This window comes from Tachyglossus aculeatus, chromosome 2 (assembly GCF_015852505.1).
Source record: "Tachyglossus aculeatus isolate mTacAcu1 chromosome 2, mTacAcu1.pri, whole genome shotgun sequence".
NCBI classification, from domain to species: domain Eukaryota; kingdom Metazoa; phylum Chordata; class Mammalia; order Monotremata; family Tachyglossidae; genus Tachyglossus; species Tachyglossus aculeatus.
This window is the reverse complement of record NC_052067.1, coordinates 73473009-73499176: the sequence shown is the minus strand read 5'-3', so window position 1 is coordinate 73499176 and position 26168 is coordinate 73473009. Positions and strand designations below refer to the sequence as shown.

The window sequence follows — 26168 nt, the reverse complement described above, 5'->3', positions numbered from 1 at the left end:
ATCATCCTGGCTTTGTCTCATCTGAAGTCTTACTGGTTCTGCTTTCGGTTCCTTTTTCTTTCAGTTTGCTTACTGCGTGCAGAGTACTGTACAAAGCACTTGTTGGTTGACATGGTTATCTTCTTTTCCCGCCCTGATGTAACTTTGGGCTAGTCATCAGTCCATGTTGTTTCAGGCTCTCAAACCTTTGAAAAATAGCATTGGTAAAGCGAGTCATCCTGTTTAGAATAGATGCTCGGAGCATATGCATTGCCATTTAAAACTGTTGAGAACCTCCTATGCATGTGCTATAATTCCTCGCTATTAACTATCATTAGCATGCTTCATGTGGTTAAAATTGATTGGTATTTGCTCACAACCGTAGAAATGAAATCACTCTAAACACTGGAGTGTATTGCTTTGATTCAGTTGGATAATGGGGCTATTGTAGAGAGATGAGGTTTGGTTGCCATCTATTAAGTTTTTATTTTAAAGAGTGCTGAGATACTATTATATCAACTTTTGCAGTTGAGAGTAAACTTCTCATAAAATTTTCTTTTGAAACTATTAACCTCAACAAATGCAGCAGAACATGCCTTCTGCCTTTTGAATAACATTTTTCAGCCAAAAACTTGCAAAATTGAAGGGATTCCTGAATTCCATTTTCTTTTGAGCTTCATGAAAGTTTCAGGAAAGTGCTATGATAATGAGTACTACTATGGTACTAAGTTTCAGCATCAAGTCTAGTGCTGGTAAAATGTTAATACTGCTTCCAATGGTAGGAAATCTGGAGCCACCTGGAGGTACAGAAACAGCAGGAGTTGTCTAGCTGGGTAAAGAGGTTTGAAATTGAGAGGACAGAGGGGCGGTGGGGTCAGGGCACATAAAGCTGGCACCAAAGAGACTGGTTTAGTGTGTTGGAAGGACCAGCAATGACCTGGGAGAGAAGGTGATGTGAGCCAGTGCAGAATAGCAGAGGGAGCAGGGAAGCAGGCTAGGCATGGTAGAGTGTGAAAGTTGTGGTAGAGAATGGAAGCTATGATAGAGCATGGTAGCTATGAAAACCAGTCGGTTGATGTCTGAAAAGCCGACTGGTTTACTAGAGACAGATAGGAGGCAGTCTGGCACACAGGAGGCACTCTAAACAGGGGGAAAGACTTAGATGTGGCTTTCAGGACACAGGAGAGACTATGGGAGCCAGACCCAACAGAACTGAAGTGTGAAGAAGTGGGAGATACCCAGCTAAGAGTGAGTCAGTGTAAGTGGCCCAAATAGTGTACTGGGGACTGAGGAGGTGGTGTGCATTCATTCATTCATTCATTTAATTGTATTTATTGAGCACTTATTGTGTGCAGAGCACTGTACTAAGCACTTGGGAAGTACAAGTCGGTGTTGTGGGGAAGAGGGGGAAAGTTACTTGTGATAAAGAGGATGAGGGAAAGAGCAAAGAGGACCAAGGATAAGATGAAAAGGCCTAAGAGGAGGAGGTAATGTCTGTCTCCCCGTCTAGACTGTAAGCTCATTGTGGGCAGGGAATGTGTCCGCTAGTTCTGTTGTAGTGTACTCTCCCAAGTGCTTAGTACAGTGCTCTGCACATAGAAAGTGATCTATTAAATACTTTTGATTGTTTCTTATCTGGTGCTGCCAGCCTGGCTTTTCCTGGTTAATGCCTGCTGCCAGCTCCCTGCTCTTTCCTGATTAATCCTCCAGGCCCCTGGCAGCAGAAGGGGAAAAATTTCTGCCACCCTCAGATCTGACAGGTATCCCTGTTGCCCTATAGCTAAAGCAACACGTACCCCTTCCCCTAGCCCCTACCCTCTAGACTGTGACCAGGGAGTGTGTCTGTTTTATTGTTATATTGTAATAAATAATAATTATGGAATTTAAGCCTTTACTGTATGCCAAGCACTGTTCTGAGAGCTGGGGTTGATACAAGTTATGCTCCAAAGCACTTACTACAGTGCTCTGCACAATGTAAGCACTCAGTAAATACGATTGACTGACTTACTGACTTTGTGGTTGCCAGCCCCTGCAGCTCCACTTCTCCTGTTTTATTTCACCTAAAGGCCTGGTCTGTGTGACTGGTATCATCTTCAGAGGTTGCCCCCCTTGCCATCCCCTCCAGGCCCCCAGCAATTACCCCACCCTGCCAAATATCTCTGGGCATAGAGGAAGCAAGGTCCTCTAGCATTCCAGTTATGTTTATTTTTTACTCTTGACACCGAGTGAGCTGGAAGACAGCAATTTATGTTCAGTCTCATTCCACTTTTACCCTGTAATTCTACATAGTTAAACTCTATGTGCCAGGCACATAGCATAAAGGTTTTCAAAGGGCCAGAGAGGGTGAGGCTATCGTGGCAGAGGCCACAGTGGTGGCGGCTGCATGATCCAGGGCTTCTGGCAGAGGCAGGAACTCTGGAAATGAAGCAGTTGAGGCGAGAAGCTGCCATCGTTGCCCTATGCGCTACTGCTGTCTGACACTTCCAGAGTTCTTGCCGCCTCTGGGAGTGCAGGAAGAGGCAAGATCCTTGTGTGAATGGATACGGTGGTGTTGGATTGGGTGGGGTGGAGAGGAGGCCAGTACAATGCTGAAAGGTAAGGTGGATCAGGCTGGAAGTCCCCTCTGCTATAAGGGAAAGAACCGGAACTTCCATTCTAGTTGTGAGAATGGTTTGGTGGTAACAGCCTGTGCCCGGTCCTGTCTCCAGCATGGGTAGCTGGAATCCTGTCTGGGAGGCTGGGAAGGCTGCTTAGCCTAAAGGAGAGGTGTTACAGGGCTGCATTTGTTCATTGTCAATAATTATAATTACATTATTGGTTATGTGCTAACTGTGTGCCAAGCACTGGGCTAAGCTCTGGGTTAGATTTGAGATAATCACGTTGGACACAGTCCCCGACCCAAAGTGGGACGCAGTCCAAATAGGAGAGAGAAGTATTGAATCCCCATTATATAGATGAAGGAGCTGAGGCAAAGAGAAGTTGTCCCTTGCCCAAGGTCACACAGCAGATGTGTGACTGTCAGGATTAGAAACCAGGTCTTCTGACTCCTAGGTCTGGCCTCTTTACACTAGGCCACATTGCTTCCTTCTTAAAGTGGAGACTTGGCATTATCCTCAACTCATCTCTCTCTCGTTCACCTCACATATTCAGTCTGTCACCAAATCCTGTCACAACATTGCTAAAATCCATCTTTTTCTCTCCGTCCAAACTGCTATTATATTAATTCAGGTACTTATCCTATCCCATCTTGACAACTGCACAGGCTTCCCTGCCTCTCCCCATGCAAGTCTGTACTTCACTTTGCTGCTCAGATCATTTTTCTACAAAACTGTTCAGTCCATGCTTCCCCACTTCTCAAGAACCTCCAATCGTTGCCCATTCACTTCTGCATCAAATAGAAATGCCTTACCATTGGCTTTAAAGCACTCACTCACCTTGCCCCCTCCTAACTTACCTTACTGCTTTACTACTACAACTACCCAGCCCCCAAACTTCACTCCTCTAATGCCAACCTCCTCACTGTACCTTGATCTTGTTTGCCTTGCCTTGAACCTCTCACCCATGTCCTGCTTTTGGCCTGGAACGCCCTCCCTCTTTCATTCAGTCTTATTTTATTAAGCACTTACACTCTCCCCATTTTCAAAACCTTATTAAAGCAAATCTCCTCCAAGAGGTCTTCCCCAACTAAGCCCTCATTTCGTCTTTTCCCACTCCTTTACTCCTTTTCCCAATCCCTTGCACTTTGATTTGCACTCTTTATTCAGCCCCACAGCACTTATGTACATAGCCACAATTTATGTTAATGTCTGTTTCCCCCTGTAGACTGTAAGCTTGTAGTAGGCAGGGAATGTGTCTACCAACTCTTTTATATTGTAGTCTCCCAAGAACTTAGTACCTTGCTCTGAGTACAGGAAGTGCTCGAATATGATTGATTGATTGGAGACACAGCAGACACAACAGTGAGCAGTGCCCATAGCTTTTGATTTCTGGAGTCATGCTCATTCTACCAGACCAGCAATAGGGCTACATTGTGTACAATGAAGTGTAAGAGTTAAATGGAGTTTAATAGTAGCTGACTTTCCCCCTTCCCCCTTTTATGATAGGTATGCTTGGAAATTGGGTGTGTGAATGTGTATCTCTTTTCTACTCTGTTTTAGGATTAAAATCATTGTTTCAACTTTTAAGTACAATTTGAATATTGGTTTGGAAACTATACAGTCTCATATCTAGCTTTTTCCAGCTGTATTTTGAAATTCTCCTTGTACATGCCACCGGACCTCTGATCCCAAATAATGAAGATTTTTGTAATGCAATATTAAAATGTCCTGTATTTAGTTCTAAATCATTTTACATTTCTATAACTGAATTAATGATTTTAACTGTTTTAATGTTTTTCAGAGTGGGAAACCACTGGTCAAGGATATGTTTACAGATCTCAAAGATGGGCGAAAGCTGTTGGATCTTCTGGAAGGACTCATAGGAACTTCACTGGTGAGAGAACTGTTAAGTGATGAAAGCAATGCTGTGACAAGTGATTTCCCTTATTATTAGAACCTTAGGGAACCCAACTTAGAAGTTTGGAACAAGTTTTTGAGGTGTGAACTTGAATATCTGTTACTTTACCATATTCCTCTACTCTCCAGCTCTGTTTAATTTATTAATTTAGTAACTATTTACAAAAATCATAGCTAGAGTTCTAGACTTGGCAGATGGTGGGCTGTAATACAGTAACTTTTCCTTTGGCTCTGATCACCTCTGTCTTGAAAGTAAGAGGGAAGATAGAAAACTTAGATATTCCTGAGAATTATAGTCTCTGTCTCCTGCCAGAGCAGAGAGTGTGGTCATTGGGAGCCACCGTGAGTGCAAGACCTTCAAGTTTTGAGATCTTAACTTGTCTCTGCACTATTGCTGCTGCTTTCAGCAACTCACTCCCTCTTGTCTCAAGTTGGCTAGTAGGTCCCAGAACACAGTGGCTCAACTTCTGCTTGTCATATGTTGAAATGAGACTCACAGTGTGAATGGGCAGTTTCCTTGCTACATGATCTCACTATTTCCAAAAGAACCTACACAGTGTGATTTCTTTTTATTTTTATTTTAAGGAAAACATTTTTACACTAGATATGTATTTCACCGGTTTATTTATGACAGATGAAATATTGGGTGAAATCATGACAACGATTTTAAGTGTTGATTATTATCTGTAAACTGATATATTGCACTTCACTGAAATATACATAATATTTTCTCCCTTACATATGAAGAGGCATGAATTTGTACTCTAAATGGAGTCTACTCCATTGTGAATTGTGTTTAAATTCATACTTAAATTAATACCTCAAAAAGTTCTTCAAGTTACTGTCCAGGTATTTGTCTCAATTATACTAATTGGAATTATGGGTAATTGACCTCTGGTGTTTTTTGAAGGTTGAGAGAAACATAATTGTGTGTGTGTATTTTTTCAGCCGAAAGAACGTGGTTCCACCAGGGTTCATGCTTTAAATAATGTCAACCGAGTTCTTCAAGTTTTACACCAGAATAATGTAAGTTTTCCTCTTTGAACTTGAAATTATTATACAAATTTTCTAAAATGCAATAATAAAAGTACAGAGTAAGGTCAGAGAAAAATAGGAACAATTGTAAAGGGTCTTCTTCAGAACTATAAGAGATTTATAAGACAATTTCAGTTGTAGCACTTGCCTGGTCATTCATTATTGACTCCCAAGTATCAGGCATGAGTTTTTGTCTTGTTTGAGGTAGATGAGTTGAATAGGAATTCATGTCAGAAGTTTCTGTTTAGTCTTTTTTCCTATGGTCAGTATTGTTGAAAGGGGAGGTATATGTTGCTTCAGAACTGTATTTGATGTTTTCTTTTAAGAAGATGGAACATGAAGGGAATAAATGAAAGGATATTTAACAGCTGCTTGCTGGGGGGGCTAAATTGGAACACATACAAATAGGAAAGGGAGAACAAATATTTATACACATAGGTCCAGTTTCAAGCCAAATATGGTATAGGAGCCCTACTGTTGGGTAACAGCAGCAGTGTTCAGCCAAGCCATCCCCACTTCCCTCCGGGCCTCTCCTCCCACATCTTCAGTAGCATCTTCGTTATTGCTCCAGTAGCAATAGAGAAGGCATGATAATATTGGCCCAATGGACTGTACTAAGCATTTGGGAAAGTACAGAAGATACACGGGACACGTTCTATGGGTTCTAGTCCCGGCTCTGCCCCTTGTCTGTTGAGCGATCTTGGGCAAGTCAGTTCACTTCTCTGTGCCTCAGTTACCTCATCTGTAAAATGGGGATTGAGACTCTGAGCCTCACATGGGACAGGGACTGTGTCCAACCTGGTTTGCTTGTATCCACCCCCGTGTGTAATACAGCGCCTGGCACATAGCGCTTAGCAAATACCACTATTACTATTGTATTCCCCAGAGCCAGTGAGTACTGAAGGCTCACCTCTTCCAGGAGGCCTTCCCAGACTAAGCCCACCTTTTCCTTAGCTCCCCTTCTCCTCCCTCCCCTTCTCCTCCCCATTGCCCTGACTTGTTCCATTTGCTTTACCCCCCTCCCTGCCCCACAGCACTTGCGTATCTATGTTCATATCTATAATTCTGTTTATATTAATGCCTGTTTACTTGTTTTTATGTCTATAGGCTGCTTAGAAAAGCAGTGTGGCTCAGTGGAAAGAGCATGGGCTTTGGAGTCAGAGGTCATGGGTTCAAATCCCAGCTCCGCCAATTGTCAGTTGTGTGACTTTGGGCAAGTCACTTAACTTCTCTGTGCGTCATATACCTCATCTGTAAAATGGGGATTAAGATTGTGAGCCTCCCATGGGACAACCTGATCACCTTGTAACCTCCTCAGCACTTAGAACAGTGCTTTGCACGTAGTAAATGCTTAATAAATGCCATTAGTATTATATCTATAATTCTATTTATATTGATGCTGTTAATGCCTGTTTACTTGTTTTGATGTCTGTGTCCCCCCTTCTAGACTGTGAGCCTGTTTTGGGCAGAGACTGTGAATTGTACTTTCCAATCACTTAGTACAGTGTTCTGTACATAGTAAGCGCTGTACTAAGCACTTGGGAGAGTACAGTATCACAATAAACAGACATATTCCTTGCCCACAACAAGTTTACAGTAAATGGTGTTGTTCTGTCTTTGGAGCCCTGTAAAATTAAATAACACAAAACTCTCAGGAAAGTTAATCTGGCCCTGCCCTTACTCAGCTGGTTCTTTCTACAGCATAGTTTATCTCAGCACCAAAAACAAATCTAGTGATGATCCCCTGTATAATGCTTCCTAGAAAAGTCTCTGTATCTTTAAAAAAATATATTTTTTATGGTTTTGAATGCTGACTGTGTGCCATGCATTGTGCTAAGCACTGGGGTAGATATAAGCTAATCAGGTCACACAAGAAGCTCACCCACTGTCTTAATCCTCATTTTACAGATGAGATAACTGAGGCACAGTTAAGTGACTTGCCCAAGGTCACACAGCAGACAAGTGACATAGCTGGGATTAGAACCCAGGTCCTCTGATTTAGAGGCCTGTGCTTTTTCCACTAGGCCATGCTGCTTCATTATAAAATATGATCAAGGTTTATTCAAATTTTTACATGTGGTCAATTATTGTAGCAATTTTTAATTTGAGAAAATTTCTTAGCACATTTCTGTTCTTACCTGGTGAGATGAGCAGACAAGGGTCTGGTTAGCTGAAGTTTTAGAGCCCAGGCTTGTGTTTGGGTGGTGATCATCATTAATCGTATTTATTGAGCGCTTACTGTGTGCAGAGCACTGTACTAAGCGCTTGGGAAGTACAAATTGGCAACATATAGAGACAGTCCCTACCCAACAGTGAGCTCACAGTCTAAAAGGGGGAGACAAAACCAAACATACTAACAAAATAAAATAAATAGAATAGATATGTACAAGTTCCATTTAGAGATCTTAAAGGTTTCTTTGTTCTTTTGGCCCCTCCCTCTCTGAGAATAGGTCAGAGAGGGTCTCAGGAGCCTGTCCTGTCTCAGCCCCTTCTGTCTAGTAGTTGCCAGCAGCCACAACTCCTCCCCTTCCATTGTACTCTGCCCCAAGGCCCTGGCTGCGTGTCTGGTGCCTTCCTCAGAGGCTAGCCAGCTGGCCACCTGCATGATAATACCATAAGAACAAGTTAAATAATAATTCTTGTTAAGTGATATTATGTGCCAAGCACCATTCTAAGCACTGGGATAGATGCAAGTTAATCTGATTAGACACAGTCCCTGTCCCACATGGGACTCACACTCTTAATCCCTATTTTACAGATGAGTTAACCGAGGCCCAGAGAAGTGAAGTGACTTGCTCAAGGTCACACAGCAGGCATGTGGTGGAGCCGGGATTAGAACCCAGGTCTTTCTGACTCCTGGGCCCATGCTCTACCCACTAGGCCCCACTGCTTGAGAAGCAGAACCACCAGAACCCATACCTCAAACTCCGGATAGAGGCAGAGCGTTTCTTTTCTCTCAGTGCAAAGACTGAACAGAGGAGTAGCTGTATCTGGGCAAGGGGGTTAGTGGTGTATTTGAATAGAGATGAGAGAAAAGAGGCAAAGAATTTACCTAATTGATGTCATTCATTCAGTCAATCGTATTTATTGAGTACTTACTGTGTGCAGAGTACTGTACTAAGTGCTTGAAAAATACAGTTCTGCAACAGAGACAGTCCCGGCCCACAGTGGACTCAGATCAGAACTGAAAGGCTGTAAACTTGTGTCAAAAATGAGAAAGTAGTGTTTACAATCAGTAGTCATTTAAAACAGTGTTGCCAAGTGGAAAGAACGTGGGTGTGGGAACCAGGAAACTAGGTTCTAGACTACAGTGTCTAGTTCCACTTTTGCCACTGGTCTGTGGTTTGACCTTGGACAAGTCCGAGGTTCAGTTTCCTCATTTGTACAATGGAACTAAGTTACTGCCGTCTTTAATTCTTAAATTGTGAGTCCCACATCGGGCAGGGTCTGCGTCTGGTCTGATCATCTGTTACCTACCCAGTTCTTAATCCAGAGTTTGGCTCCTTGTAAGCATTTTCTCAGCCAGAGACAATTTGAAGTGCAGTAGTCAAGTAGTGAATGCAGGAGTACTATGTTGGGAAGGCTTGTGGAGGTGAGATTCCAAGAAGGCTTTGAAGATGGGGAAAGCTGTAATCTGGTAGATTTGCTGGGAGCCTGGCCTTGGGGCTAAGGGGGAAGAAGTTTCAGGCAATGAGGCAGTATCAATAAGCAGTAAGCTTACTGTGGGCAGGAAACTATATACCAACTCTGTTTTATTGTACTCTCCCAAGCCCTTACAAGAGTTCTCTGCACCCATTAAGTGCTCACTAAATACTGTTGATTGATTGATCAATAAAGGCTTGGAGGAATGCAGTATCAGAGGAGGGTACATTTAGGGCTTGGAAGGAAGAGAGAGAACTATTTGGGCAATGGTATATGAAAAGAGCACATAGGTATGATGGAAAGAGCTGGTGAAGGGCTTAGAAGCAATTGTCAGTCTTTGCTTGACACCAAGGGATATGGGAATCCAGGTGAAGGGTGGAGAGAGGCCCATAAGACTTGTGGGTAGGGAATGTGTCTGTTTAGTTTTGTATTGCACTCTCCCAAGTGCTTAGTACAGTGCTCTGCACACAGTATGCACTTAATAAATATGAATGAATTGGTTCCCACTTGATGGTGTCCAGGGGCAACAGCATTAGCTCTTGGCCCACTTAGCTCTCAGAGCAGAAATATATAGTCCAGGTGGCCTTCCTGGATTAAGCCCCCCTTTTCCTCTACTCCCCTTCCCCTCCCCATCACCCCGACTAGGTCCCTCTGCTTTACACCCCTCCTCACATCACTTGTGTGTATATATGTACATATTTATAATTCTATTAATTTTATTAATGATGTGTATATATCTATAATTCTGTTTATATTTATGCTATTGATGCCTGTTTACTTGTTTTGATATTCGTCTCCCCCTTCTAGACTGTGAGCTCGTTGTGGGCAGGGATTGTCTCTGTTGCTGAATTGTATTTTCCAAGCGCTTAGTACAGTGCTATACAAACAGGAAGCGCTGAATGAATGACTGAATATAGCTGTTCCTAGTCCACCCTACCCCTTGGAGTTAGAGTGGATGGAGGTTGGGAGGTAGAGTCAAAGTGGTGGCTCCACTCTTCTGGCAGGATTAGGTTCTCCTTCTGGCCTGGGAACCTGGGGCCAATCCCCTTTCTCATCTGGGAATCCCTTGGGGGTGACCTCTACCCCCAGGGAATCCACTGGGGGTGACCTCTACTCCCATCCCCAGCTTGTGAAGTGCTTCCTTGTCCCCACTGCTGCCTTTGGTGGCAGTAGTCATTTTGTGGTTAGACATTTTTTTCAGTCCTGCTTATAACAAATAGCAGTTGGGTTAAGGGGCAGGTTCTAGGAAGAAAGAATAATACTTCTGGCTTTGATTTTTCAGCTTGAATTGATGACAAGTTGGAAATGTATTGCTTTATCTAAGTCATCCTTCAGTGCTGGGGGAGCTAAATGATGTGCCATATTTTGTAGAATGGCTTATTTTGTAGTAAGTTTTATTTTATAGTACTTTAAAAGAGTTTGAGAATCATGAAATAAGCTAGTTTTCTCAGAGTTCTCTGAGAAGAGACAAGCCAAGTTTTTTGTAGAGTTGCAGAAATGTTTTAAATATGCATAGCCATAGAGTAATAGCCCTAGAATAATAATAGTGGTATTTGTTAAGTGCTTACTATGTGCCAAGCACTGTTCTAAGTGCTGGGCAAGGAATACAAGCAAATTGGGTTGGACACAGTCCCTGTCCCACATGGGGCTCACAGTCTTAATCCCCATTTTACAGATGAGGTAACTGAAGCACAGAGAATTGAAGTGATTTGCCCAAGGTCACACAGCAGACAAGTGGCAGGGCTGGGATTAGAACCCATGACCTGACTCGCAGGGCCATGCTCTATCCACTAGACTGCACTGATTCTCTTAGGATGTCTCCTAATGACACCCATTAAACTCATTTCAAACCAATGGAAAGGTTTGGGGGAAGGAATGATACTAAGCAATTTGGGAAAGTTTAAATGGAAAGAACACAAACTTTCTTAATTGAACTCTAACTGACTTAAGAACAAAAACTTACCCACATAGATAAATCAGTAATGTTCTTAAAAAACTTTGGCTCCAGCCAAAATTTAAGGGCTTATAAGGTGCGCTCATTTCCTCCAGCATGTTAGGAATGTATCACTTGAAGTTGTGAAATTGAGCACTGATTATGCCTCAGCCAGTATGACCTATAGCTGACTGCTTCAAAAACCCGTTGCAGCGGGTCCCTCTGGAGCCAAGGGCAAATTGTAATGCTCTTGATCATCACTTTTTTGATTCCTCTAATCAATAGATTTGTGTAATAACTCTGTCGGGCTCTAGGTGTGTCTGTTTCCCTACTCCAGCTGTCTCAGATAACTGGATAACTTCTTTCAGATTAGGGGAGTGGGGCAAACTCAATCTTTTGTTGAGAGCATTGACTGAAGTGTATCATATTTCTTCAGGTGGAATTGGTGAATATAGGAGGGACGGATATTGTAGATGGAAATCACAAACTGACACTGGGATTACTTTGGAGCATCATCTTGCACTGGCAGGTGAGGAACCTTGGGCTCACATTGTGTTTTCAGGAATTTAACATAAATCCGTTGCAGTAGAAAGAAGACTACAAACCTCTCTTTGTTCTCTGGCCTGGAAAAAATGCCCTCACTTTTGACTTAATAAACAAAAGGGTGCCAATGTTTAGGTTGACTCCTTTTGCTTAGCTGAAACTCAGTGTTCATTCTCATGTGATGGTCCAAATGTTCTTTGATTTCTCCAGTTTTCTTTGCAACCAGACTGTGTGTGTGTGTGTGTTGTGTATCTACAATTGAGCCGTGATGAGTTGTTTCAAAAGAAACTGGTTTACTAAGAGGAGCATAAATTGCCTAGTCCACGACAAGCTAGTTTTAATGCAACATGTCTCATAACTAAACAATTGGTTTTTCTGAAATAGGTGAAAGATGTCATGAAAGATATTATGTCAGACCTGCAGCAGACAAACAGTGAGAAGATTCTGTTGAGTTGGGTTCGGCAGTCCACAAGACTTTATGCCCAAGTCAATGTTCTGAACTTCACAACCAGTTGGTCAGATGGACTTGCCTTCAATGCAATCATCCACCGACACAAGTGAGTGAAAAATGTCATTACTGTACAAAAGCAAACAACAGGCTCTTATTTTCTCTTCTGCCATTTGGTGTTGACACTTTTCCTCCTTTGCCTCTCAAAATAATTCCATTGTTTAGGAGAAACAGTGGTAGTGAGAAAAATGGCCATCGTAAGCATTTCTTTTTATGGGACAATGCCAAGGCCATAGTGTAACTTCCATAATTTCCCCCACCCACCTTCCAGTCAGGAAAATGTAAAATATTTGACATAATTTACACCCACTCAAAAAACATTAGCTTAAAAAGTTGAATGAGACTGTATAGTTCAAGTAGTTGACTTCTCCAAAATGGAATGCTTCTTCAGTGTTTCCAGAAGCAAAACTAAGATGATGATTTCAGTTCTTGAGAGAATGTTTTTAGATGAGCTTAGCGGTTTTAAAAAAGGATTATTAGTATTTAGTGTAAATAGTCATTTTAATGTTTTTTTTAAAAAGGCAGTATTAAATTTTGTCACATTGACCTAAAATAGTCAATCAATTAATTGTATATAATGAGTACTTACTATGTGCAGTACACTGTACTAAGCTTTTGGGAGAGTAAAACGCAATAAAGCAGGCACATACTTTCAGTTCATCGGATGTTCCAAAAAAAACGTAACTTCTTTTGTTTGAATGAGCAACATTATGAAACGTGTGCTGTGGTGGTATAAATAGAACCATAATTCTGCATCCTTGCAGATGCGCTTTTTTAAGATCAGTATAGATGTATATGTTGATGTATATGTAGAGAAGCAGTGTGGCTCAGTGACAGGAGCCTGGGCTTGGGAGTCAGAGGTCATGGGTTTGAGTCCCAGCTCTGCCACTTGTCAGCTGTGTGACTTTGGGCAAGTCCCTTAACTTCTCTGAGCCTCAGTTACCTCATCTGTAAAATGGGGCTTAAGATTGTGAGCCCCACGTTGGACAACCTGATCACCTTGTACTCCCCCAATGCTTAGAACAGTGCTTTGCACATAGTAAGCACTTAACAAATGCCATTATTATTATTATGTATCTCCTATTCCTTTGGGAATTTTAAGAGGACAGTGCTAATGTCAGATTTTATCAACATGTGCCAGGGTGACTAATAAGGTTTATTTCTTTACACATTGCTTGTAAAGATGGTCACCTTTACAAATCCCCCCTTCTAGACTGTGAGCCCGTTATTGGGTAGGGCCTGTCTCTATATGTTGCCAACTTGTACTTCCCAAGCATTTAGTACAGTGTTCTGCACACAGTAAGTGCTTAATAAATATGATTGAATGAATGAATGAATGAAATCCATTGCTTGGTGTCATTTTCATTGCTTCATCTTGGTGTAATATTCTCTAAGTCTCTACAGTCTTTTCTAATTGCCAAATGCCAGTTAGGGATCTGGTTAGTGCACTCAGCTACTTGTGAGCCATAATCTAAATTAGTCCCTTGCATGCTCAATCTGTCACCTTTGTCACCTTCTGGGACAGAGATGCAGTTTCCTTGTCTCCCCCGAGGAGCGAGTGTACCCGCAACAAATTATGAGTCACGATAGCTAAATAGATTTTTTTTTCCCCCTCTGGAAATCCAGGGTGGGTAGTCTGTGTATAAGGAACAGATGCAGGCTCTTTTAAGTACCCATGGAAAACTCTAATACCATCTGTCTTCTGTTGTTCTTCGAGCTACCCTCAGCTATGCCACACTACCCGGTGTCTTTAAAATGCTTCATTGGGTAATTCTAAGTAATATGTGGCTGTATGATTAAGAAACAAAAAACCTCACCTTAAGTATAAGTATAATGTCTTAAATAAGAGTAATTCAACCAGTAAACACTGCATGTCGATAAAATTTTCCTGTTAAAAATTAATTTTGCCATATAACGTTCATTGAGTATCAAGAAATGAAATGATATGCCTCTGGTTTTCTTTATAGATGGTTTTCTGATGAGAAGGATGGGCCTTTACAGAAGCATAAAGCAATAGACATTCCTTGTTCTTCCTTTTTCTTAAGGGAAAGCAAAATAAAGGAAAGTTGTTTAGCCAGTGCTTCTTCTTCATGAGACTTGAAAGCTCTTGGCTGGCTTGATCCTTTTATGTTTTCTGGGAGCGAGGAAAAGAGGAATCAAGAATTATTGAACCCAATTACCCGAGTACCTCAAGTCACACCTTGTGGGCATCACCACTTTGGGAATGTTCAGTACTAAAGACCAGTAATATTTTGTGATGAAAAATTAGATCTGTTTAGAGGCCAGACCTAAATGAGTTCTTCCAGGACACACAGGGCACCAGGAATGGAGGCAGGACTAGAATCCATGTCTTGTACCTTCCAGTCCCTTCCTTGCCTCAGTCAATCACTATAATAAGTGCTTGGGAGAGTACAATATAACAAAGGTAGTAAATATCTTCCCGGCCCTCAAGGAGCTTACAGTCCAGATAGATGTCAAGTACAGGTGTTCCTGAAAGCCCCTGTGGTATCAAAGCATTATATTTTGTCCATCATTGTTTCATTATGAAAGGAGATGTTATAGGAATGAAGATTTGAAAACAACTGAAATAATACATGACTGTGCACACAGGGTGAAATTTCAGGAAGGTTGTGGTAAACAAAATGACTTGTTTCAGTTTGTGTTATCTAGACTGTAAGCTCTTTGTGGGCAGAGATCACGTCTGCCGAACTCTATTGTCCTTTCCCAAATGCTTAATGCAATATCATTGATTGATTGAGTCTGTTACTTTTTATGATACTTCCTTGTTTATTAGCACTACGTTGGTAGCCAACTCAGTTTGCAACTACATAAAGTTCACTGTAGTAAACTGTAAAGTGAACTTGGAATAGTTGCAAACTGATTCTCTCTGCAATGGTAAATGGACTAATGGACTAAAGGTGTTCCTACATAGTACTGTGATTAAGATTGAAGCAAACTCTAAAAAGCATTCCTGTGCATAGTCATATCTCATTTAAGTCAATTTATGACCATATGTTTCCCTTGTCTTCAGTCTTCAGTTGCCTTCTATCCAAATTATGCTCTAAAACTTTTGGATTTTGGCAGGAATGTTTGTTAAACAAATGCTTGTGAGAAAGCATTTATTGGCTGTGTCTCAGGAACAACATGCTTCAAATTTTTTTGACAGTATTATTTATCAATATACAGTATAGATATACATAGTGAAGCTAAACCTGAAAACTTTTGACATAAAGGGGAACATTATCAATATAGCCTGTAGCTTTGCCCCGCAGTGGTGAATCACAGATCTTGGAATAAGCTGTTGTGATTGTTTTATGTATGCATATGTTTTTCTGTTATGGTCAGCATTTGTCTACTCCTTCCTGCCTTTTGCAACAGCTTTTAAAATTAGAGCAAAAAGCCATATTGTTCAAATACAGTGGTTCCTGCAAATCTAAACTTTAGTCCTGCCAAAGAAAAACTCAGTTCTGAGGTGAACGCTTCTTTTTTTCTAATAGCATTTATTTAATTTATTCTGTTTATTCATCTGTACTAACAGCATATAGTAACCCAATGTATATAGGTGGTGTTGTGATGCCTTTAAATTCAGCTTATTCACTGTGGTATTTATTGAGCACTTACTGTATGCAGAGCACTGTACTAAGCGCTTGGCAAGTACTAATTGGCAACATATAGAGACAGTCCGTACCCAACAACAGGCTCACAGTCTAGAAGGGGGAGGCAGACAACAAAACAAGTAAACAGGTGTCAATACTATCAGAATAAATAGAATTATAGCTATATACACATCATTAATAAAATAAATGAAGTAATAAATTTGTACAAATATACACAAGTGCCGTGGGGAGGGGAAGGGGTAGGGCAGAGGGAGGGGAGGCTATGGGGAGGGGAGGAGGCGGAGAGAAAATGGGAAGCTTAGTCTGGGAAGGCCTCCTGGAGGAGGTGAGCTCTTAGTAGGGATTTGAAAGAAGGAAGAGAGCTAGTTTGGAGGATGTGTGGAGAGAGGGCATTGCAGGCCACAGGTAGGACGTGGGCCAGGGTTGATGGCGGGACAGGCAAGAATGAGGCACGGTGAGGAGGTTAGCGGCAGAGGAGTGGAGTGTGCGGGCTGGGCTGTAGAATGAGAGAAGAGTTGAGGTAGGAGGGGGAGAGGTGATAGAGCTTTGAAGCCGAGAGTGAGGAGTTTTTGCTTGATTTGCATAGATGCACATAGTAAAGATTATTTACTACCTGGATATGTTAATTTGAAATGTTGAAAATATTCAAATGAATTCTTTAGGATCACATGGTAAGAATTATGGTCAAATATTCTTTTTCTGACTTGATTTCTATTTACTTACCTGGTGTGTTCAGACCTGACCTCTTCAGCTGGGATAGAGTTACAAAAATGTCCCCCATTGAGAGATTGGAGCATGCTTTTACCAAAGCTCAAAACCATCTGGGAATTGAAAAGCTGTTAGATCCTGAAGGTACTGTACATCATTTGCATGTCAATTTCATTAGGAGATTACACTTACGCTGTTTTTGCTTGTAGGCTCATTTAACAGAAACACTAAATTTGATCTTTTTGGGAGAAGAATGTATTCCTGATTCCTAGACAATATAATCTTCATATACTGGAACATGGACTTGAGGTCTTAAACTTGAATAGAAATTAATTATCAATTATATTTTTCTCTAATGAGATGAGTTGTCTGGTTTGGGAATAATCCTTTAATCTTAGAAAGTGTGGCCATTATCAGAAGTATTCACATGTGTTAAGCGGTGCCAGCCAGACATTAAGCAAGCTATTCTTGCAACTTACATTTTGGATCAGTATAATTTTCCTTTATGCCTTTCAAACCAGATTGTCATTCTAACTGTGCTCTCAGCCTTCAGTCTCAAGATGCAAAAACCTATGCCCAGTCAATTGGATCTTTTTTTTGCTTTGGAAAAATATATATGGCCACCTTTAGAACAAATTTTAAAGCTGGAATTTTTCACACAGCATTTTAAGAGTGTTGGATGAAAGAGGAAATGGCACTTCTCTCAGTCATTTTTCTTGCTTGGTATTTTAAGTGAGCCAGTCCCCAGTAATAGATAGCAGAATTCTAAGTTTGATGTAGTACCCTATGACTTGGAAAGAGGAATTTCTGATTTTCAGTTTTTGTGATGAGTATACTGAAGGAGGTATTCCATGCATAAGTACAAATGGACTCACAGCCACCTTTAGCACCTTTGAAAGTTGCAGTTTACATCCTCTACCATTTAAACATTTACTCCTCTATTTATTTTCCATGCTCTTTCTCTTCCTGTCTGTAAATTATTTTGTTTGTCTAATCTCCTTGAGGGCTGCAATCATTTAACTGTCTTATACTTTCTCAAGCACTTAGTACAGTATTCTATGCACAGTAGGTGTGAAATAAATCCTGTTAATTGAAACTAACTTAAGTTCTTTCTCTCACAGATGTTGCCGTTCAGCTTCCCGACAAAAAATCCATAATTATGTATTTGACATCTTTGTTTGAGGTGCTTCCTCAGCAAATCACCATGGAAGACATCCGGGAGGTAGAAACCCTTCCAAGGAGATACAAGAAAGAATGTGAAGAAGGAGAATTTCATGTACAAGTAAGCTAGTGTGGTTCCGTACTTGACTGACCTACTTTCAAATGTTGTTTGGCTCGTCTCTTAGTAATATGCTTCTGGATTTCCCCAAACAGGATAAGCTAAATAGCTAAGATACAGCTATTGTAGGGTTGTCATTTTGTAGTATTTAAAAAAAAAATGTTTGTGTGGAAATCCAAATATTCAGTCAGTTGTGTTTATTGAGCACTTACTGTGTGCAGAGCACTGTACTAAGTGTGGGATTGTACAGTATAACAATGAACAGATACATTCCCTTCCCACAATCAGCTTACTGTCTAGAGGAGGAGACAGATGTTAATATAAATATATTACAGATATGTACATAAGTGCTGTGGGGGTGGGAAGGGGGGTGAATGAAATCAACAAGTCAGGGAGTGGGAGAAGAGGAAATGAGGGCTTAGTTAGGGAAGACCTCTTGGAGGAGATGTAACTTCATTAAGGCTTTGAAGATAGGGAGAGTCATTGCCTGTCAGGGAGGAGGGAGGGCGTTCTAGGCCAGAGGCAGGAGGAGATTGAGAGGATAGATTGGATTGAGGCACAGTGAGAAGGTTAGCATTAGAGGAGCGCAGTATGCTGGCTGGGTTGCAGAAGGAGAGGAGGAGATGAGGTAGGAGGGAGAAAGGTAATTGAATGCTGCATCAGCACAACAAAAGACTTTCTACATGCACACAATATGGAAAAGCATAGAAATAAACATCGGTCTTTTTATTCACACCTTCAGATCTCACTTCACATTTTTTTGTTCTGGAATTTAAGTAAAATAAATTAGCCAAATTCTGCATAGTATTCAGTGCAAGTGCCTGGTACACTGCTGTGTACGTGGTAAGCACCCAATAAATACCATTGGTTGATGTACGGTAAGTTCTAATTCTGGGATATCTGGAATTAATACCTGAAAACACTGCCAAACTGACCCTTCTGACATCCCACATTCAAGGGTGGGTCAGGTGTGTGGATCTCTTGTGTAGGAAGAAGGTTGAATCCTCGCCCTTGTCTCCCAAGGGACAATTACTTTCTGCTACTCTGATTAACAAACCAATCAGTGAGCTCCTTCTGGGCAAGAAACATGCCTGCTAATTCTGTTATACTCTCCCAAGTGCGAAGTACAGTTCTCTGTACATAGTATGCACTCAATAAATACAATTTATTGATTTTTCCTCTACTGATGACTGTTCCTTTGGATAGCAAGTTTTTGTGGGGTCTCCCTATCCTTATTCCTCTTTAAGATGCATCCTTTGTTTATTTACCATTCTATTTATTTTGTTAATGATGTGCATATAGCTTTAATTCTATTTTTTCTGACGATTTTGACACCTGTCTACATGTTTTATTTTGTTTTCTGTCTCATTCATTCATTCATTCAATCGTATTTATTGAGCGCTTACTGTGTGCAGAGCACTGTACTTGGGAAGTACTTGGGAAGTACAAGTTGGCAACATATAGAGACTGTCCCTACTCAACAGTGGGCTCACACTCTAGAAGGGGGAGACAGACAACAAAATAAAACATATTAACAAAATAAAATAAGTAGAATAAATATGTAGAAGTAAAATAAATAGAGTAATAAATATGTACAAACATATATACATATATACAGGTGCTGTGGGGAGGGGAAGGAGGTAAGGCGGGGGATGGGGGAGAGGAAGGAGGGGGCTCAGTCTGGGAAGGCCTCCTGGAGGAGGTGAGCTCTCATTCGTTCATTCAATCATATTTATTGAACACTTACTGTGTGCAGAGCACTGTACTAAGTGCTTGGGAAATGCAAGTTGGCAACATATAGTGGTGGTCCCTACCCAACAGCGGGCTCACAGTCTAGAAGGGGGAGACAGAGAACAAAACAAAACATATTAACAAAATAAAATAAATAGAATAAATATGCACAAATAAAATAAATAAATAAATAGAGTAATAAATACATATATACAGGTGCTGTGGGAAGGGGAAGGAGGTAAGGCGGGGGGATGGAGAGGGGGAGGAGGGGGAGAGAAAGGAGGGGGCTCAGTCTGGGAAGTCCTTCTGGAGGAGGTGCTACTGAGAGGTCCTCTCTGTAGGGCTTTGAAGGGAGGAAGAGAGCTAGCTTGGCGGATGTGCGGAGGGAGGGCATTCCAGGCCAGGGGGAGGACGTGGGCCAGGGGTCTACGGCGGGACAGGCGAGAACGAGGCACAGTGAGGTGGTTAGCGGCAGAGGAGCGGAGGGTGCAGGCTGAGCTGTAGAAGGAAAGAAGGGAGGTGAGGTAGGAGGGGGCGACGTCTCCCCCTTCTAGACTGTGAGCCCATTGTTGGGTAGGGACCATCTCTATATGTTGCTGACTTGTACTTCCCAAGTGCTTAGTACAGTGCTCTGCACACAGTAAGTGCTCAATAAATATGACAATTAATGAATGAATGCCCCCTTTTGATATTCAACCTTATTTTCCCCTCTTTTTTACCTCCAGAACATAGCACCAGGAGAGCATGAAGATCTTAGAGCTGAAACTCCCAGCCTGGTCACAGAGGTGGATATGGACCTGGATAGTTACCAAGAGGCTTTGGAGGAAGTCTTAACATGGCTACTTTCAGCAGAGGATACTTTTCAGGAACAAGATGACATCTCTAAAGATGTTGAGCAAGTTAAAGATCAGTTTGCCACCCATGAAGTAAATATTTCTGAATTTTGTGGCCTAAAATAATCATATTTTGTTTCTGATATTTTAATGCAGTAGATTGTTGGATGTTTTCTTCACATTTGCAAAAATATGCTCTCTAAAGGTCACAGTGTATTTTAAGATTTGTGGTATTTGATGCTTTGTTGTAAAATCGAGGTGGGTGATTAACTGTTAATTGGAATTAGATTTGGAATTTTAATTTCTGGTTGTAAATTGTATTGTTGGTAGCAGGAGTGTCAAAAATGAATTCATTGCACTGTTCTCCCCTGTAATGGTTATGCTGTATTTTAACAAAACAAGACAAAAAGCCCCAGTCTTTTTGTCTTGGACTCTGCTCCTTTCTTCTCACCATTTCTTATGCAGCAGGTGTTAGATTTATTTTGGCTAAGCAATTAGCTTGCTGGGGGAAAGAATGCTGGAATATGGGATGTATTTAGATATATTTAAAAAACTAAAATGTGTTTTGGGGAGTGGGAAATGCATACTGGAATATTTCCAATCTAGCTTTCATTCAGGATTTAATGTCTTGTAAATGTTATCTCATTTTAGCATGGTATCTCATTAATATAGTTTTCACCTTTGGTTGTAGTATATGAATTTACAGTTAAACCCAAAGACCTTTATATTTTCACTTATTACTTTTTTCCTTAAGATGTTCTTATGCTTGCCAGTTACATTTCTACCAATAAGTGGGTTAAATTCAGCTGTAATGGAGGGTGCCAGTTTATTGTGTAGTGCTGACACTGAAACAGCATTTATTAAGATTCTGTGTGAAGAGGAACTCACAAATCATGGCAATTTTGTGGGTTTTTTTTAGGCTTTTATGATGAAGCTGACCGCACACCAGAGTAGTGTGGGTAGCGTACTGCAGGCTGGGAACCAACTAATAGCACAAGGCAATCTATCAGAAGAAGAGGAGTACGAGATTCAGGAACAAATGACTCTGTTGAACTCTAGATGGGAAGCACTAAGAGTGGAAAGCATGGACAGGCAGTCTCGGTGAGTTAGACCTGGGAACATGGTATTTTGATTCTTGACCTTAAAATTTCTCTGCCTTGTGTTGAAAATAATAGTTTCCCATTGTCATGGGGGAAACTTGGGAGTGAATACTATGTACCATAATGGTAATTGAATTAAATTTGATAGGAGTCTCATCTGTGTTGTACACTGTTCATACATCTACACCAGTAATGGTGGATTGTGAAAAAGGATGTTTTTTTCCAAACTTTTCATCATCAAATACAAATACACAGCTTTTTTCAAAGCATTTTTCTAATGTATTTCATGAAGAGAGTGCTGCTTCATTTCAACATTAATATTGCCCTTACTGTCTATTGTCCTCTATGTAAGCTTTAGTGTTAAACTATTGGTATTTCATTTTCCCATTTACTTTAAAGAGAACAGATTTGCAAACATCTAAAGTGACTTTTAATATTGAAGCTTTAACAATCTTGCGTCAGTCCATGAAAATAAGATTGTAGTCTGTTGCATTTTTCCATTCAATTTAGACTTCATGTTTTATATTATGGGTAAACTACACTGTAGTAGTTGCCAGTTTATTAGATACACATTCCCAATGCAAGAAACAATCGGACCATTTTGAATAAAGGTCTTTTTGTCTGTTTTGGCTGTGTTTGGTCTTTAGTCAAGAAAGTAAAAGTTTATTCCTGCTCTCTTTTGTTAAGAACTTAGTCTTGTTAAATGGTGTAGGAGTGTATTTTGGTGTTTTTTGCTCCTCGTGCTGGTAACTGGAGATTAAGCCCTTAAATATTTTCTCTGAAAACTAAGGGAGCTGATTGGAAAAACTGTGTCTTTGTGTTCTCCTTGTGGCAGCCTGCATGATGTTTTGATGGAGTTGCAGAAGGAGCAGTTGCAGCAGCTCTCTGACTGGTTGACTGTCACTGAAGAACGCATTCAAAAAATGGAAACCTTCCCTTTGGATGATGATTTACAGTCCCTACAAAAGCAACTGAAAGAACATAAAGTAAACTCCCTTTGCCTTCTCATTTTCGTTTTGGGTACACCACATCCAATGTGAAAAGTGGTAGTTAGAGCTAAACAGCCTGCTGTAAAAATTCAGGGGTGGTAAAAAAAAAAAAAAATAAATCTTAAACTATCCTCTCCCTACTAGAAGTATTTGAGGCAGGTAATCGGGGGCTTGTGTGACAGAGGGTCTGGTCATGAGGAGATGAGAAGTGACATTTACTAATGAAGTGGTAGTACCTTGAGTGATGGCTTGCTGCATCTGCTATAGGAAAGTTTAGCAATGGTGCCTCATTGAAGTGAGCAGTCATTAATTTGCTGAACAGTTTAGTTATCAGTGCTGTGACCAAGGGACCTTCTTTAGATAAATGACATTTAGAGCCCATAAACTTGATGGAAAGATGAAATGTACCTGTGCCTGAGAGCTTCCATTAGTGGTAGTAGTATTATAAAGCACTTACTGTGTGCAGAGCTCTGGACTAAGTCCTGGGATAGAACACATACGAATCAAGAAAAAACTCCTCACGCTCAGCTTCAAGGCTGTCCATCACCTCGCCCCCTTCTACCTTACCTCCCCTCTCTCCTTCTACAGCCCAGCCCGCACCCTCCACTCCTCTGCCGCTAATCTCCTCAGTGTGCCTCATTCTCGCCTGTCCCGCTGTCGACCCCAGGCCCACGTCCTTCCCCTGGCCTGGAATGCCCTCCCTCTACACATCCGCCAAACTAGCTCTCTTCCTCCCTTCAAACCCCTACTGAAAGCTCACCTCCTCCAGGAGGCCTTCCCAGACTGAGCCCCCTTTTTCTTCTCCTCCGTCCCATCCCCCCCCCCCGGCCCTACCTCCTTCCCCTACCCACAGCACTTGTATATATTTGTACACATTTATTACTCTATTTTACTTGTACATATTTACTGTTCTATTTATTTTGTTAATGATGTGCATATAGCTATAATTCTATTTATTCTGACAATTTTGACACCTGGCTACATGTTTTGTTTTGTTGTCTGTCTCCCCCTTCTAGACTGTGAGCCCGTTGTTTGGTAGGGACCATCTCTATATGTTGCCGACTTGTACTTCCTAAGTGCTTAGTACAGTGAGTGCTGTGCACACAGTAAGCGCTCAATAAATACGATTGAATGAATGAATTGGACATGGTCCTTATCCCTCCCAGGTGGCTTACAATCTAAGAGTATAATTGTGGAAAAGGAACTGGAGACAGACACATCAGGAAAGATGAAACTTTAAAACACAGCACAGACAAATACAAAAAATAAAAGCAAAATCAGTAGTGTTCTATTTTAGCAGCCACCAGTTTTCCCAGGGTTTTGTGAAGGTCTCGTGCTGTCGGTGTGTTTCTCTTCCCACTGGGGTTGTGGTAGGCAGAATGGAATGGAGTCTCCTTAACAATAATAATAATAATAATAATAATAATAGTGATAGCATTTATTAAGCGCTTACTATGTTCAAAGCACTGTTCTAAGCTCTGGGGTGGTTACAAGGTGATCAGGTTGTCCCACGGGGGGCTCACAGTCTTAATCCCCATTTTACAGATGGGAACTGAGGCACAGAGAAGTTAAGTGACTTGCCCAAAGTCACACAGCTGATAATTGGCGGAGCTGGGATTTGAACCCATGACCTCTGACTCCCAAGCCCGGGCTCTTTCCACTGAGCCACACTGCTTCGCAACATGTGGAAGAGAGTTGGTGCCAGTTGCCAGTAAGGCAGTGGGGCTGGCTGCCTGGTGTTGGGGACGCTGAATTGGAAAACAGTTGCAGAGGTCTCACTTTTTGGGGACTATCCTATTTCTTGGTTGGTCAGTTTGGAGACCTTTCTCAGCACTTATTACGAAGAGTTGAACAGTTCCATTTGCTTTGTAGTTGTTTGTAGCTGACTTAGTGGTGCCCATGCTTAGCATCCTAAGTTCTTCGTTTTTCCCAATTCTTTCGCATGACCATCACCAGTGCCCCACAGGCCCCTCCAGTTATCGTCCCATCTCCTTCCTACCATTCCTTTCCAAACTCCTGGAGTGAGTCGTCTACACTTGCTGCCTCAAATTCCTCTCCTCCAACTCTCTCCTGGACCTCCTCCAATCTGGCTTCCGTCCCCTCCACTCCACTGAAACTGCCCTCTCAAAGGTCACCAGTGACCTCCTTCTTGCCAAATTCAACGGCTCCTACTCCATCCTGATCCTCCTCGACCTCTCAGCTGCCTTTGACACTGTCGACCATCCCCTTGTCCTCAAGAGTTTATCCAACCTTGGCTTCACTGACTCTGTCCTCTCCTGGTTCTCCTCTTACCTCTCTGGCCGTTCATTCTCAGTCTCCTTCATGGGCTTCTCCTTCCCCATCCAACCCCTAACTGTAGGGGTTCCTCAAGGGTCTTTTCTTGGTCCTCATATATTCTCCATCTACACTCACTCCCTTGGTGAACTCATTTGCTCCCACAGCTTCAACTATCATCTCTACGCAGATGACACCCAAATCTATATCTCCTCCCCTGTTCTCTCTCCCTCCCTCCAGGTTCACTTCTTCTCTTGCCTTCAGGATATCTCTACTCGGATATCTTTCCGCCACCTAAAACTCAACGTCTCTAAGACACAGCTCCTTATCTTCCCTCCCAAACTCTGTCCTCTCCCTGACTTTCCTGTCACTGTGGATGGCACTGCCATCCTTCCAGTCTCACAAGCCCTCAACCTTGGTGTCATCCTTGACTCCGCTCTCTCATTCACTCCACATACCCAATCTGTCACCAATTCCTGCCAGTCTCAACTTCACAACGTCGCCAAGATTCACCCTTTCCTCTCCATCCAAACTGCTACCGCGTTAGTAAGATCACTGGATTACTGAATTAGCCTCCTTTCTGACCTTCCAACCTCCTGTCTTTCCCCACTTCAGTCCATACTTCACTCTGCTGCCCAGATTATCTTTCTGCAGAAACGTTCTGGGCATGTCACCCCCTCTCCTCAAAAATCTCCAGTGGTTGCCTGCCAACCTCCGTATCAAGCTTTGTTGACTTCAAAGCTCTCCATCACCTTGCCCCCTCCTATCTTAACTCCCTTCTCTTCTTCTACATCCCAGCCCACACACTCCACTCCTCTGCTGCTAACCTTCTCACTGTGCTTCGTTCTTGCCTGTCCCACCATCGACACATGGCCCATATCCAACCTCTGGCCTGGAATTCCCTCCCTTCACCTCCCTTCTCTTCTTCTACATCCCAGCCCACACACTACACTCTTCTGCTGCTAACCTTCTCACTGTGCTTCGTTTTCGCCTGTCCCACAATCGACACATGGCCCACATCCAACCTCTGGCCTGCAACTCCCTCCCTTCCAAACCTGCCAAGCAATCACTCTTCCCCACTTCAAAGCCCTATTGAAGGCTCATCTCCTCCAAGAGGCCGTTCTAGACTAAGCCCACCTTTTCTCAGCTTCCCCTCATTTCCCCATCACCCCGACTCGCTCGCTTTGCTCTACCCTCCCACCCCACAGCACTTGTGTATATTGTACATATCTATAATTGTATTTATCTGTATAATGCCTGTTTACTTGTTTTCATGTGTGTATATAATTCTGTGTATTGATGCCATTGATGCCTGTTTGCTTGTTTTAATGTCTGTCTCCCCCTTTATAGACTGTAAGCACTTTGTGGGCAGGGATTGTCTCTATTGCTGAGTTGTACTTTCCAAGCACTTACTACAGTGCTGTGCACACAGTTAGCACTCAATAAATATGATTGAATGAATGAATGAATACTCAGTGGATTT

General features: G+C 41.8%; 1 protein-coding gene across 3 annotated transcripts in view; it reads left to right on the top strand.

Moving 5' to 3' along the window:
* Window positions 1–26168, top strand: part of UTRN (utrophin) — a 583736-nt gene that overhangs the window by 125423 nt on the left and 432145 nt on the right. For all 3 annotated transcript variants that reach the window (XM_038766673.1, XM_038766663.1, XM_038766681.1), the window contains 9 exons: window positions 4378–4470; window positions 5442–5519; window positions 11540–11632; window positions 12031–12203; window positions 16508–16623; window positions 17601–17761; window positions 20215–20415; window positions 21242–21423; window positions 22258–22408. In XM_038766673.1, coding sequence (XP_038622601.1) covers window positions 4378–4470; window positions 5442–5519; window positions 11540–11632; window positions 12031–12203; window positions 16508–16623; window positions 17601–17761; window positions 20215–20415; window positions 21242–21423; window positions 22258–22408 — 1248 coding nt within the window. The remainder of the gene's footprint in view (window positions 1–4377; window positions 4471–5441; window positions 5520–11539; window positions 11633–12030; window positions 12204–16507; window positions 16624–17600; window positions 17762–20214; window positions 20416–21241; window positions 21424–22257; window positions 22409–26168) is intronic.